At 45.5% G+C, this 15,732-nt stretch overlaps 1 protein-coding gene across 1 annotated transcript in view; it reads left to right on the forward strand.

Moving 5' to 3' along the window:
• EHHADH (enoyl-CoA hydratase and 3-hydroxyacyl CoA dehydrogenase) overlaps positions 1-7,851 on the forward strand; it is a 41,202-nt gene extending 33,351 nt beyond the window's left edge. The window contains exon 7 of the mRNA XM_069983278.1: positions 6,275-7,851. Coding sequence (XP_069839379.1) covers positions 6,275-7,542 — 1,268 coding nt within the window. The 3' untranslated portion in view covers positions 7,543-7,851. The remainder of the gene's footprint in view (positions 1-6,274) is intronic.
• Positions 7,852-15,732: the final 7,881 nt, after the last annotated feature.

The following is a 15,732-nucleotide window of genomic DNA, read 5'->3' on the forward strand; positions in this document are numbered from 1 at the left end:
AAAGCCCATTAGTGGCCGCCGTGAAAAGGCAGCATGGCGGTCACTAAGGGGTAAAATGTGACCTGGGTCCCTTTAAGAGCGACCTGGGTCCCTTTAAGTGCAACAGGGGGCCCTTTAAGAGCGAAATGGGTCCCTTTAAGAATGAAATTGGTCCCTTTAAGAGCGATCTGGATCCCTTTAAGAGCGACCTGGGTCTCTATTAGAGTGATCTGGGTCCCTTGAAGAGCCAAATGGGTCCCATTAAGAGCGACTTGGGTCCCTTTAAGAGCGACCTGGGTCCCTTTAAGAGCAACTTGGCTCCCGTCCCTTTATGAGCGAAATGGGTCTCTTTAAGAGCGACCTTGGTCCCTTTAAGAGCGAAGGGACCCACGTCGCTCTTAAAGCAACCCAGGTCGCTCCTAAAGGGACCCATGTCGCTCTTAAAGGGACGGGAGCCAAGTTGCTCTTAAAGGGATGGGACCCAAGTCACTCTTAAAGGGACTGCACCCAGGATTAAAGTTAAAAGGAAGTCACTGGTAAAGGGGTGCTCTTTTCAAGCACTATGTATTTCCCTGGAAATGCAGATCTAGTTATATTCACTAATATGTATACATGGTGCCCAGAATGCAGTGACCCATGGATGCCTAATGTAGCCTCCACAGCTGTGATTGATACAACATATTCCCTTTTCCTTAACCCTTACATTCAGATACACAGATCTGTTTTCCATAGCAAAAATGTAAGGTCTACTGATTGGCTACTATGTTATATATGTTCAAATGGTGGTAGTACAAGATACCCATTAATCCTGGAGGGTTAACTACATCATTCTAAATAAAAGTCTTTGAGAGAAGCAGCCGAGTACACTCACTTTATCAGAGAGTGAGTGTTTGAGTGATTTATTGCTTTATCGCCGGTATCTTACATGGGCATAGTTGCCAACAGTCCCAGTTTTGCCAAGACTGTCCCACTTCTAAGGAGACAGCCCGGCAAAACCATGTCCCGGGTACGTCCCGGGAAGCTCCAGCCCCTGCCAGCGCTGGTCACATCACATCATGCCGAGCAGGGAAAGGAGTGGCTGGGGGACTAGAGGAACCATACAGGTGAGTTAAGTATAGCTTTTTTGTTTTAAATACAGATGAAGGGGGTAGGGATATGATGATGAAGGACGTAGTAGTATGATGATTAGGGAGCAGGAGGATGAAAGGCGTAGTAGTATGATGATGGAGGGGCAGGAGTATGAAGGGGTAGTAGTATGATGATGGAGGTGGTGGTAGTAGTATGATGATTGAGGGTGAAGGGGGTATTATAATGGTAGTCAAGCAGGAGGATAAAGGGGGTAGTTGTATGATGATGGAGGAGCAGGAGGATGAAGTTGGTAGTATGGTGATGAAGGAGGTAGTATGATGATGGAGGGGCAGGAGGATGAAGTTGGTAGTATGATGATGAAGGAGGTAGTAGTATGATGATGGAGGGGCAGGAGGATGAAGTTGGTAGTATGATGATGATGGAGGGGCAGGAGGATGAACGGGGTAGTATTATGATGGAGGGGCAGGAGGATGAAGGGGGTAGTAGTATGATGATATGGGGTGCAGCTGCATCATATGGGCACAAAACTACCAGTATATACAGTCAGTAGAGTGCTATCTCTGTGCCACAGCCTGCTCTGAGTGGGGTGTGTAATATACTGGGGACCTGATACTGGGGTGTGTAATATAGATGGGCCACACCCCTTATTGTCAACGCTAAAGTGTCCCTGGAAAAAAAAAAATTAAAATGTTGACAACTATGCATGCGGCCTTTTTGAAACATAATTACCCCATGTTAAACACATTTTAGGCTCTAAATGGTTTTGACCCGGTGGAAACCTTCTTAGGGTAGAAGGGTGTGAAAACAGTCTAATGTGGTGATACTAATACGGTTATATTGTACCAGCTGTACTGTGTTTTACTGCATCATTTGACTGTCAGCAGTATGGTATGGATTCTAGCATACAAGAGGTTACAATACTTTTTGTTTCAATTTTACCGACATTGCTACACCGCTACAACAACCTTGTAATTTAATTTACCCCTTATCTCCTCCATACATTTAAGACCAAGCAGAAAAGACTTGTTTGTTGACACCTGAAAATGAAAAAAAAAAAGCTTCAAGGCAGACTGCCTCCAGATATAATAGAGATATTAATTTTTCATAGACTACAATAAATGAGTTTCCCAGCAATATGGCTGGTCTGTGAAAGGCGTTATGTATATTAATGCGATTAATCACCAGATATATTTTTTCTCTCCTTGCCAGAACTGCCCTGCGCGCTGCCTTAGTCGAAATATCTTTTTCTAAGCAATGCAAAACCGCACTGCACTAGAACGATATAGTAAAAGGTAGTATTGCAAGATGTCACAGGGATATGTCAAACGTTTTGATCAGAAGGGGTCTCACTCCAGAGAACTATACCTATAAGGAGAATGAATCAGAGCTAGTATGGCTGTGCATTTCACTAGAGATGAGCGAATTTGCCAAAGTTCGGGTTTGTATGAACCTGAACTATCTGCTTCTAATTCCCGCTGTCTACCCGCTCCATGAACAGGGTGGATACAGCGTAAGGACCGCCCGGAAAACTGGGATATAGACATTGGCATAGGCTGTATCCCAGTTTTCCAGGCGGTCCTTACGCTGTATCCACCCTGTTTACAGAGGCTGCAGACAGCGGGAATCAGAAGCATATACGAACCCGAACTTCGGCAAATTCGCTCATCTCTACATTTCACTCCCTACATTGCAACAATCTCCATCTAGGCAGCTCCATTAAAAGGCCTCATTCACACGTCTGAAAATTTTGACTGAAATTTATATTCCATTGGCTTCTATGTGCCTATTAACACACCCGCAAATAAAAGTCTATGGGATCCATATTTGTTGCAGACATTACCTCTGTAACATCCACTGAAAATACAGACCTGCAATTCTAGCTAGTGTCATTAAGTACTTTCCTTTTATACGGATCAGCAAAAAATACGATTGATACTACGAACAAATTTGTGGCAGATATATGGGGGGAGATTTATCAAACATGGTGTAAAGTGAAACTGGCTCAGTTGCCCCTAGCAACCAATCAGATTCCACCTCTCATTTTCCAAAGAGTCTGTGAAAAATGAAAAGTGGAATCTGATTGGTTGCTTGGGGCAACAAGGCACATTTCCTTTTACATCATGTTTGATAAATCTCCCCCATGGTCCGTAAAAATATACTGATGTCTGAATGAGGCCTAAGTCTATGGCACTGCCTGAACAGAGATAAAGTGCCACATGCCAGTGATTTTCAACCAGTGTGCCGTGGCACACTAGTGTGCCGCAACACATGGTCGGGTGTGCCGCGGGGAAAGTTCCCCAAACTATGGTGCCCCTGTGAAACAGGAGAAAACAATGGGGGAGAGAAACCTGGGGATAGGGGAGAAACAGGGGAGAGTAGCAGGGGGGAGAGAAACATGGGGATGGGGGAGAGAAACAGCAGAGAGAAGCAGGGGGGAGAGAAACATGGGGATGGGGGAGAGAAACATGGGGATGGGGGAGAAACAGGGGAGAGAAGTTTGGTGGAGAGAAGTATGGTGGAGAGAAGCACAGTAGAGAAGCACGGGGGAGAGAAGCACAGGAGAGAAGCAGCGGGGAGAAGTATAGTGGAGAGAAGCACAGGAGAAAAGCACGGGGGAGAGAAGCAGGGGGGAGAAGTATGGTGGAGAGAAGCACAGGGGGGAGAAGAAAACAGGCCCAGGTTTTACACTGAGTGAGTATAAATACATTTAGAATCTATATTATTAACTATATGTATAATATGTACTGTTTTAGTGTCATTTTGTGCCATTTTGGTTGGTGGTGTGCCCCGGGATTTTTTAAGTATAAAAAGTGTGCCGCGGCTCAAAAAAGGTTGAAAATCACTGCCACATGCTACTCTCTGCTCGTTCTCATGACTAGTGGGGATCTGAGCAGTGAGACCCCCACTGATTGGAACTTGTGGCATGCCAAAAGTTTTCTTGATGACAGGTACTCTTTAACCCCTTAAGGTCAAAGCCAATTTTCGTTTTTGCACTTTTGCTTTTTCCACTTTATGTTTAAAAGGCCATAGCTCTTTTGCATTTTTTCACCTAGAGACCCACATGAGCCCTTATTTTTTGGGAAACCAATTGTACTTTGCAATGACAGGCATTATTTTTCCATAACATATGCTGCGAAACTGGAAAAAAATCATTTGCGCTGTCAAATTGAAAAAAAAAAAGGAATTTGTTTTGATTTTGGGGAGTTTTGCATTTACTGCATTTACGCCGTTCGCCCTATCGTAAAACTGACTTGTTATGCATGTTCCTCAAGTCGTTACGATTACAACGATATGTAACATGTATAACTATATTATCTGATGGCTTGTAAAAAATTCAAACCATTGTTAACAAATATATGTTCCCTAAAATCGGTCTATGGGGCTGTGTAAGGTGTCATTTTTTGCGCCATGATGTTTACTTTCTATCGGTACCTTGATTGCACATATACGACTTTTTGATCACTTTTTATTACATTTTTTTCTGGATTTGATGCGACCAAAAATGTGCAATTTTGCACTTTAGAATTTTTTTGCGCTTGCGCCGTTTACCGTGCGAGATCAGGAATGTGATTAATTAATAGTTTGGGCGATTATGCGTGCGGCGATACTAAATATGTTTATTTGTTTATTTAAATTTATAAAATGGGATAAGGGGGGGATTTGGACTTTTAATGGGGGAGGGGATTTTTTATTAATAAAAAAAAACATTTTTACTTTTATTTTTACTTTAACTAGAAGTCCCCCTGGGGGACTTGTATATAAACAGCAATGATCTCTCATAGAGATCAATGCTGTGTATATACACCAAAGATCCATCAGATCGGTCATAGATTGCTATGGCCTGCTGCAGGAGGTACAGTATAGCTGGTGAGAGAGTATGGTATGGGGAGGGGATTGCTATTTACTGATCACAGCGAGTCTCATCAATGATAATAACTTTTGACATGCCTACTTTTTAGCATTGAGCCTCACCAACTGTTTAAGGCAGAACCAGCCAGCGATCTGATGTGTAGAAGTGTGTCTTAAAGGGGTAGTGCGGCACTCAGCAATTATTCACAGAATAACACACATTACAAAGTTTACAAATACAACTTTGTAATGTATGTTCTGTCTGTGAATCGCCCCCTTCCCGTATCCCACCCCCCCCGCACGTGTACCCGGAAGTGTGGTGCATTATACATACCTGACGCGTGTCGACCCTCGTCTTCTGTCGATGCAATCTTTGGGAGGCCAGCCGACTCGCTGCAGCCATCCCGCATGCCGGCCCCCCTCTGCAGCATCATCAGCTGCTCAGCCGCGATTGGCTGAGCATAACTGTGCTCAGCCAATCGCGGCTGAGCACAGTTATGACGCGGCAGAGGGGGGCCGGCCGGCCTCCCGAAGATGACGTCTTTGAAGAAGATGGCGGACGGGGTCGGTTGACACGGATCAGGTATGTATAGCGCACCACACTTCCGGGTACACGTGCGGGGTGGGGGGACACGGGAAGGGGGCGATTCACAGACATAACATACATTACAAAGTTGCATAACTTGCTCCTGGGGGGCCCATGGCCCCCCAAACAGACATACTTTCAGTGGTGTATTATCTCCAGGCTACAGTTCTGCCATGATTTACAGAACAATTGCTGCTTTGCACAAATCAGGGTAAAACTGCAACCAGGAGGCAATGCAGCAACATTAGAGAACATACTAAAGGACCTTATCATGTCACAACGATGTCACCACAGGTCCTTTACAGGCTGCATTATGGAGGAAAAAAAGACTAAAGCTAGTGCCGCCATAGTTACAGTGGGTTGGAGGGGCCCAAGCTTGGTGAACAGCCCGGGGCCCATGGTAAAGTTAATCCGCCCCTGATTACCCGCATACCATTTATAATTTATGCTAAGATTATTTTCATTGTTCCAGACAGCAAACACAAAGAAGTAAGTGGACATGGCCTTGGGTATTATTTTATTGAAATTGTTTGTTTATTTTTTTTAACGTGAACCTATCAGTCATTGCTTTCATGTTGCCTTAATCATTAAGTTATCAGGATGGTCCTTGGTGGCTTCTGCTTGCCCTGCCAGCCTTGATTGACAACTCTATCAAGTAAGCCACTGGGGACCGCCCTGATGACTTCTGGTCAAGGAAGCCTGAAAGTAATATACAGATGAATGGCATATGTAATTATGTTTCTGACAGTTATCTTTTATACTTCTTTCCAGGACTGGGAACGATGGGACGAGGGATAGCCACTTCATTAGCTAGGGCAAATATTCCTGTGATTGCATTAGAGCAGGATGCACAGCAACTGGAAGTTGGTAAGAAGACAGTGAATGGTCTACTGGAGCGAGAAGCTGACAAGTTAATAAAACAGGGGTTAGTTCCAGACACCAAACTGGCCTCCGTGCGTTTCACACTTGACTTTGCTGAACTTCGCGATGTAGATTTTGTTATTGAGGCAGTGTATGAAAACATGGCGCTGAAAAAAGAAATCTTTCATAAACTGTCCTCTGTTTGCAAGTCAGATGCTTTCCTTTGCACCAACACATCAGGTCTTGATATTGATGAAATTGCATCTGTCACTAAGCACCCTGACCTCGTCATTGGCACCCACTTTTTCTCCCCTGCCAACATCATGAGACTCCTTGAAGTTGTAAGAGGTCGCCATACTTCACTCACCACCATTGCTACAGCAATGAACCTTGGCAAAACATTGGGCAAAGTGGCAGTGCTGGTTGGAAACTGCCCATTATTTGTCGGGAATCGACTTTTAGGCCCATATCTTGAACAAGCGAGCTATCTCCTAGAAGAAGGATGCTATCCAGAAGATGTAGACAAAACTCTTGAAGATTTCGGCTTTGCAATGGGCCCTTTTCGTATGATGGACCTGGCTGGTTTGGATGTTGGTTGGAGGTCCCGAATGGAGAAAGGTTTAGCAGGTAATAAAGTTCCCCTGGGAACACCAGCAAGACAAAGGCAGGGTAATAGGTACAGCCCGCTTGCTGACATGCTTTGCGAAATGGGAAGATTTGGACAAAAAGCTGGTAAAGGCTGGTACCAATATGAGAAAGCTGGTGGCAGATTTGCCCAGCCTGATCCTTGGGTAAAAGATTTCCTCCAAAAATATAGAAGCACTCACCAAATAAAGCAGCAACCAACAACCCCAGAGCTGATTCTTGAACATTGCCTGTATGGTCTTATTAATGAAGGATTCCGTGTCCTAGAAGATGGCATAGCCTCCGGTGCAGAGGATATTGATGTCATCTACAACAATGGTTATGGCTGGCCTAAGTACAGAGGAGGCCCAATGTATTATGCCTCGACTGTTGGCTTATCTAAAGTGTTGGATGTGTTGGACGGATACCATAAACAAAATCCAGATGTCCCAAGTATGAAGCCTGCCTTTTTGTTAAAGAAATTGGTTGCTGTGGGAGAACCTCCGATAAAAGAATGGAGAACACAGGTTGGGAGTTTTGTTCACAAGCTTTGAAATTTTCTCACAAAGCAGTGCTGTATGTATCAAACCAAGACACAGAATCTCTAAGAAGATGCCTGCAGATGGGAACATAATCTCAAAATTCAGGGGAAATAGAAGTGTTTAGAACACAGCTTTCTTATACAAGTTATATGAGATTTTAACTATGATTCTCTAAATCATATTGAAATTTGCAAGCATTCCATGTTATGGATCATATTGTATTATGGCATATTCTAATCTTCAAAAAATGGCTGGTTTCTGACAAATCTAGCTTTGTTCTAGTGAAAGATATACTTGTAAATTAAATGGAATTCTATTTAATGCATTTGTTTGTCTGATTATACAATACTTTGTGGGTCACTCAACTCTTTAAAGGTAAAAAAATTTTTTTCCATTTTGGTATACATACTATACTTTTAAGTAAGTTTCTTATATAGTGGTCCTTCAACACAGGTCTGGATTGCCCAACTGGCATTTCGGGCAAATGCCAGATGGGCCGCTGTGCCTAGTGGGCCAGTCTATGAACAGCTTGACGGTTGGCTTCTCCCTGACACAGCACCCTCCCTGCACTGCATAACAGTAAGTCATTGATTACGAAAAGATTAGAGATGAGCTAACCTCGGGCATGCTCGAGTCGATCCAAACCCGAACTTTCGGCATTTGATTAGCGGTGGCTGCTGAAGTTGGATAAAGCCCTAAGGCTATGTGGAAATCATGGATATAATCATTGGCTGTATCCATGTTTTCCAGACAACCTTAGAGCTTTATCCAAGTTCAGCCCCCCAGCTAATCAAATACCGAACGTTCGGGTTCGGATCGACTCGAACTCGGTTTGCTTATCTCTAGAAAAGATGTGTAGTTCAGACAGCACTGTTGAGGAGAGGAGCCAGCCATAAGATTGTATTCCTGTATTCAGCCAGCCCCATATCTTATTTTTCTGAAAAGAGAACTAAATGGTTCTTATGGACAACAAGGGGAGTTTTACTTTTGAACAGTTTTATGAATGTATATTTATAAGTAGAAGACGCTGAGGAGACCTATTGTGCTGTGATGTGGAGCAGTCCACTAATGGATGCAGGATGTGTAGATTTCTATAGAAACTTAAAAAACTCAATCATTTTACCAAATATGTGAAATATGTAGCTGGGTCCTGCCTAGGCCACAGACTGGCTGAAAGGACCTGACATGTCCCGACTTGGGTTCCCACCAGCATTGAAGTCCTCCCAGGTACTTGTGGGATCAAATAGGTCTGCCCGGACTTCTCCTTTAACCTCCTTCCTTGCTGGCACAGGTGCAGTGCGAGATCAGTCTGGCTCCCAGGGGTTTAAGGGTCCCTTTGCACACAAAGATATCTGACAGATTTTTGAAGCCAAAGCCAGGAATGGCTTTGAAAAGAAGAGAAATCTCAGTCTTTCCTTTATGCACTGTTTTCTGCCTAAAGGGGTAGTGCGGCGCTAAGAAATTATTCACAGAATAACACACATTACAAAGTTATACAACTTTGTAATGTATGTTATGTCTGTTAATCGCCCCCTTCCCTGTGTCCCCCCACCCCGCACGTGTACCCGGAAGTGTGGTGCATTATACATACCTGTCAAGTGCCGACCCCCGTCCCCGATCTTCTGTGCCACGACGTCATCTTCGGACGGACGGCCGAAGCTCTCTGATCGTCCCGAGTGCTGGCCGCGTCATCAGATGCTCAGCCGCGATTGGCTGAGCACAGTTATGCTCAGCCAATCGCAACTGAGCATCTGATGACGTGGCAGAGGGCGGCCGGCACTCGGGACGATCGGAGAACTTCGGCCATCCGTCCGAAGATGACGTCGTGGCACAAGATGGCGGACGGGGGTGACACGAATCAGGTATGTATAATGCACCACACTTCCGGATACACGTGCCGGGGTGGGGGACACAGGGAAGGGGGCAATTCACAGACATAACATACATTACAAAGTTGTGTAACTTAGCGACTGATTACCTAATCAATGAATGACACCGGACACTTGGAGGGTGTCTATCTCCCCCCCCTCCCCAACAGAGCACAGTCTGGCCCACAGTGGTCACTTTTTTGGCACAAAAAACATCATACACATTCGCTATGGCGTTTTTTATAACAGCAGAAGAAATTCCATTGAAATCTACGAAAGAGAAACAATTTACTGAAAAAACACCACACCCTAAGCTTGCTACATTTTGGAAAAACTGCCACAGAGGAGAGAAAAACGCCACATCAGAAAAAACGCATATCATAAACTTGCTTTGACTTCCAGCTAACATCTCGCCACTAGCATTTTTGAAGAAAAAATAAAAAAAGCCACACTGTTTTTCCAAAATTTTAAGACTGTTAAAAACCAGCCTAAATACTTTCTGAGTGAGATACTGCACAGTAAGAGGGAGGAAGCCAAACATCCCAGAATAGCACAACTGTCTGCAGACCTGTAATGCTGCTGGGATATAACTTACATCCACCAATTGGATCACCCTTTCAGCCTTGGCGCAGAAATAGGGACTCTTGTTGCTAATAAAAGCACCACTTTATTGCACACTCCGATATGTACAGTAGTAAGGAGCGATGGGATCCCCACCAATCCATTGAACAGCGTGAAATGTTTCCTGTAATAAAATGAGCTGTCAGAACTCCATTCTCTATTCTGGTGGTCCCAGTGGTTGAACCCCCAACAGTCTGCAGGTTACCCCTTATATATTTGGTTCTTTAGAGCCACAGGAGTGAGGTCTTATACCACTGTACACATTAACTCTATTACCTAAATGTGATCTCTGTTTTATCCCAGATTTGTTGTATTGCAGCATTGTTGCCATGATTTTAGAAGAAATTAATTCCTACAATGCAATAAACCATGAACTGAGGGACATGAATACAGTATGTTTGAGGTATTGTGTAAGGGTCTTATAAGCTGTGAAAGGATCCAGGATGCCCTTCTACCTTCAAGGACTTCAGACACTCTTGCTGCCTACATGTCTCCCCCTTACTATGTAGCCTTGAATATATTTTACTTAACAACAGTCTCAATGCCTTTTATAACTCATATATTCACAAAGCACATATAGAAATGCCTTTACTCTTCTATTCTTTAACCCTTAGGTTATGTTCACACTACGTATATTTGAGGCTGTATGTTTGAGGCTGTATAGCAACCAAAACCAGGAGTGGATTGAAAACACAGAAAGGCTCTGTTCACACAATGTTGTAATTGAGAGGATGGCCGCCATTTAATGGCAAATATTTGCTGTTATTTTAAAACAACGGCTGTTGTATTGAAATAATAGAAGTTATTTACCGTTGTATGGCGGCCATCCACTCAATTACAACATTGTGTGAACAGAGCCTTTCTGTGTTTTCAATCCACTCCTGGTTTTGGTTGCTATGAGGACCAAATACAGCCTCAAATATACATAGTGTGAACCCAGCCTTAAAGCGTAACTGTCATTTCAGGGTAATTTTTCTGAAAACAATAAATATCTATAGTACAAGCGATTTTAACCCTTTCCCGCATATGGACGTACCGGCACGTCCAAATCTGCATACAGTTCCTGCAGATGGACGTGGCGGTACGTCCACGGGATGCCAGGGGCGCAGGAGCTGCACTCCTGTCATCCCCGGCGGGGCCCGGCTGTCAGTGATAGCCGGGCACCCGCCGCAACTGCCGAGATCCGGGCCGTGCCCGGATCCCGGCAGTTAACCCCTTAGTGGCCGCCGATACGGCGGTCACTAACGGGCCGGCGCTGTACTGCATTTCATCTCCCCCCACCGTGAATCCACGGCGGGGGGAGATGAAATAAGTCAATCAGACCCCAGATCAGCCCCCCTAGTGGGCTGGTCACTAACCCTCTCCCTCCCCGCGGCGGCCATCAGATCCAAGATGGCCGCCGCAATCACTGTGAACAGACTAATGTCTGTTCACAGTGATCAGAAAATAAAAATGAATGAAAGCCCCATGCTCTCCGCCACCGGAGGTAGCGGAGAGCATGGGGCAGTCATCGGGACCCCCCCTGTGGGGTCCCGGTACAAGCGATCAGCGGTATATACTATATACCGCTGATCGCTTGTGCCATGTGGAACCCGGCTCTTTTTATCCCCTGTCACCATCAATGATTGGTGACAGGGGATAAAAAGTGTCACCGTGCCCCCCCCCCTGCTCCTGGAGCTCCTTCCTCCTCGACGTCCAGGCTGGTTATGAAGTGCGCATGCGCTCCACAACCAGCCAAGCTCTGAAAATTTAAAGTGACAGAGACCAATTTGGTCTCTGTCACTGAACTATGATTACTGTGATAGAAAATATCACAGTAATCATAGTAATACAGTGAAAATGAATGTATAAAGTACAAAAAGTGACAAACATACAAAAAAATAAAACACACACTTTTTATTATAGTAATAATTACAGTTTACTCCCAAATTACCCCTAACCCCCAGCCAGATTACCCGTAACCACCGCAGGTTGCCCGTAACCACCGCACGTTGCCCGTAACTACCGCACGTTGCCAGTGACCCCCTCCAGATTGTCCATAATCACCCCAAATTACATGTACCCACCCCAGATTACCTATAAACACTTCAATTTATCCATAACAATGCCAGATTGTCTGTAACCCCCCCCCCCCCAGGTTTCCTGTGACCACCCCAGGTTGCCGTAATCATGCCAGATTACATGTAACCCCCCCAGATTGCACGCAACCACAGCAGGTTGCCTCTGAACACCGCAGGATGCCTCTGACCACCGCACGTCGCCTCTGACCACCGCACGTTGCCACTGACCACCGCACGTTGCCACTGACCACCGCACGTTGCCACTGACCACCGCACGTTGCCACTGACCACTTCACCTTGCCTCTAACCACCCCAAATTGCCAATGACCGCCTCCAGATTGCCCGTAACCACGCCAGATTACAGGTACCCACCTCAGATTACCTATGAGCACTTCAGTTTATCCGTAACCACCCCAGATTGCCCGTAACCACCCCAGATTGTCCGTAACCACCCCACGTTGCCCGTAACCACCCCACGTTGCCCGTAACCACAGCAGGTTGCCTGTAACCACCCTAGAATACCCGTAACCACCCCAGGTTGTCTGTAACCACAGCAGGTTGTCCGTGTCCATGTCACGTTGCCCGTAACCACCCCAGGTTGCCGTAACCACCCCAGGTTGCCTGTAACCACCCCAGGTTGCCTGTAACCACCCCAGGTTGCCTGTAACCACAGCAGGTTGTCCGTATCCATGTCACGTTGCCCGTAACCACCCCAGGTTGCCGTAACCACCCCAGGTTGCCGTAACCACCCCAGGTTGCCTGTAACCACCCCAGGTTGCCTGTAACCACCCCAGGTTGCCTGTAACCACAGCAGGTTGTCCGTATCCATGTCACATTGCCCGTAACCACCCCAGGTTGCCCGTAACCACCCCAGGTTGCCCGTAACAACCCCAGGTTGCCTGTAACCACCCCAGGTTGCCGCGACCACCCCATGTTGACCGTATCCACCTCATGTTGACCGTATCCACCCCACATTACCCGTTACCACCCCAGGTTGTCTGTAACCATAGCAGGTTGTCCGTATCCATGTCACGTTGCCCGTAACCACCCCAGGTTGCCGTAACCACCCCAGGTTGCCTGTAACCACCCCAGGTTGCCGCGACCACCCCATGTTGACCGTATCCACCTCATGTTGACCGTATCCACCCCACATTACCCGTTACCACCCCAGGTTGTCTGTAACCACAGCAGGTTGTCCGTATCCACCCCACATTGCCTGTAACCACCCCAGGTTGTCCGTGACCACCCCATGTTGACCGTATCCACCCCAGATTACCCATAACCACCCCAGGTTGTCTGTAACCACAGCAGGTTGTCCGTATCCACCCCACGTTGCCTGTAACCACCCCAGGTTGCCGGTAATCACCCCAGGTTGCCTGTGACCACCCCATGTTCACCGTATCCACCCCAGATTACCCGTAACCACCCCAGGTTGCTTTTAACCACCCCAGGTTGCCTGTGACCACCCCATGTTCACCGTATCCACCCAGGTTGTCCGTATCCACCCCAGACTACCAGTAACCACCCCAGGTTGTCCGTATCCACCCCAGATTACCCATAAGCACCCCAGGTTGCCCGTAACCACCCCCAGATTACCTGGAACCACCCCAGACTGTCCGTAACCACCCCACGTTACCTGTAATCTCATTTTTTTTATTGTATTTTAGTAACTGCGCTATTCTAATAACCGATACTAGCTGCGGTTTTGCTCCAGCAAATTGGCGCTCCTTCCCTTCTGAGCCCTGCTGTGTGCCCATACAGTGGTTTACGCCCACATATGGGGTATCGTTGTACTCAGGAGAACCTGCGTTACAGATTTTGTGGTACGTTTTTTCTCCTGTTTCTTGTGAAATTTAGAAATTTTAAACTAAATGAACATATTATTGGAAAAATTCGAGTTTTTCATTTTTACTAGCCAATTTTGAATACTTTCCTCCAATACCTGTTGGGTCAAAATGCTCACCACACACCAAAATGAATTCTGTAAGGGGTGCACTTTCCAAAATGGGGTGACTTATGGGGTGGGTTCACTCCACTGGCACTACAGGGGCTCTGCAAACGCACCTGGTGCTCAGAAACTTCTTCAGAAAAATCTGCACTGAAAATGCTAATTGGCCCTCCTTCCGTTCTGAGCCCTGCTGTGTGCCCATACAGTGGTTTATACCCACATATGGGGTACTGTTCTACTCAGGAGAACCTGCGTTACAGATTTTGCGGTGAACTTTCTCTCCTGTTCCTCAAGAAATTTAGAAATTTCAAACTAAAGGAACACATTATAGGAAAAATTCGCGTTTTTCATTTTTACTGTCTACTTTTGAATACTTTCCTCTAATACCTGTGGGGTCAAAATGGTCACCACACCCCAAGATGAATTCTCTAAGGGGTGCACTTTCTAAAATGGGGTGACTTATGGGGAGATTTTACTTCGCTGGCACTACAGGGGAACTGCAAATGCACCTGGCGCTCAGAAACTTCTTCAGCAAAATCTGCATTGAAAATGCTAATTGGCGCTCCCTTTCTTCTGAGCCCCGCTGTGTGCCCATACAGTGGTTTACGCCCACATATGGGGTACCGTTGTACTCAAGAGAATCTGCCTTGTAAATTTTGGGGTAATTTTTTTCTCTTGTTCCTCGTGAAATTGAGAAATTTCAAACTAAACGAACATATTATTGGAAAAATTTGAGTTTTTCATTTTTACAGTCTAATTTTGAATACTTTCCTCTAATACCTGTGGGGTCAAAATGCTCATCTTACCCCAAGATGAATTCTCTGAGGGGTGCACTTTCCAAAATGGGGTGACTTATGGCAGGATTTTACTCCGCTGGCACTACAGGGGCACTGCAAACGCACCTGGTGCTCAGAAACTTCTACAGCAAAATCTGCATTGAAAAAGCTACTTGGCGCTCCCTTCCTTCTGATCCTCGCTGTGTGCCCATACAGTGGTTTACGCCCACATATGGGGTACCGTTGTACTCAAGAGAATCTGCTTTATAAATTTTGGGGTAATTTTTTTCTCTTGTTCCTCGTGAAATTGAGAAATTTCAAACTAAACGAACATATTATTGGAAAAATTCGAGTTTTTCATTTTTACGGTCTAATTTTGAATACTTTCCTCTAACACCTGTGGGGTCAAAATGCTCATCCTACCCCAAGATGAATTCTTTGAGGGGTGTACTTTCCAAAATGGGGTGACTTTTGGGGGGGTTCTATTCTGCTGACACTACAGGGGCGCTGCAAACGCACCTGGTGCTCAGAAACTTCTTCAGCAAAATCTGCATTGGAAAAGCTAATTGGCACTCCCTTCCTTCTGAGCCCCTCTGTGTGCCCATACAGTGGTTTACGCCCACATATGGGGTACCGTTGTACTCATGAGAACCTGTGTTACAAATTTTGGGGTGCTTTTTCTCTCATGTTCCTTTTGAAAATTAGAAACTTTACTCTAAACGTATATATTATTGGAAAATTTTAATTTTCCATTTTTTTACGGCCTAATAGTGAATACTTTGCTCCAGCCCCTGTAGGGTTAAAATGCTCATTATACCCCTAGATTAATTCTTTAAGGTGTGAAGTTTCCAAAATGGGGTCACTTATTGGGGTTTCTAGTATACAAGCCTCCTAAATCAACTTAAGATAAGAACTGGTCCCTAAAAAAA

This window comes from Dendropsophus ebraccatus, chromosome 9 (genome assembly GCF_027789765.1).
Source record: "Dendropsophus ebraccatus isolate aDenEbr1 chromosome 9, aDenEbr1.pat, whole genome shotgun sequence".
Lineage (NCBI taxonomy): Eukaryota > Metazoa > Chordata > Amphibia > Anura > Hylidae > Dendropsophus > Dendropsophus ebraccatus.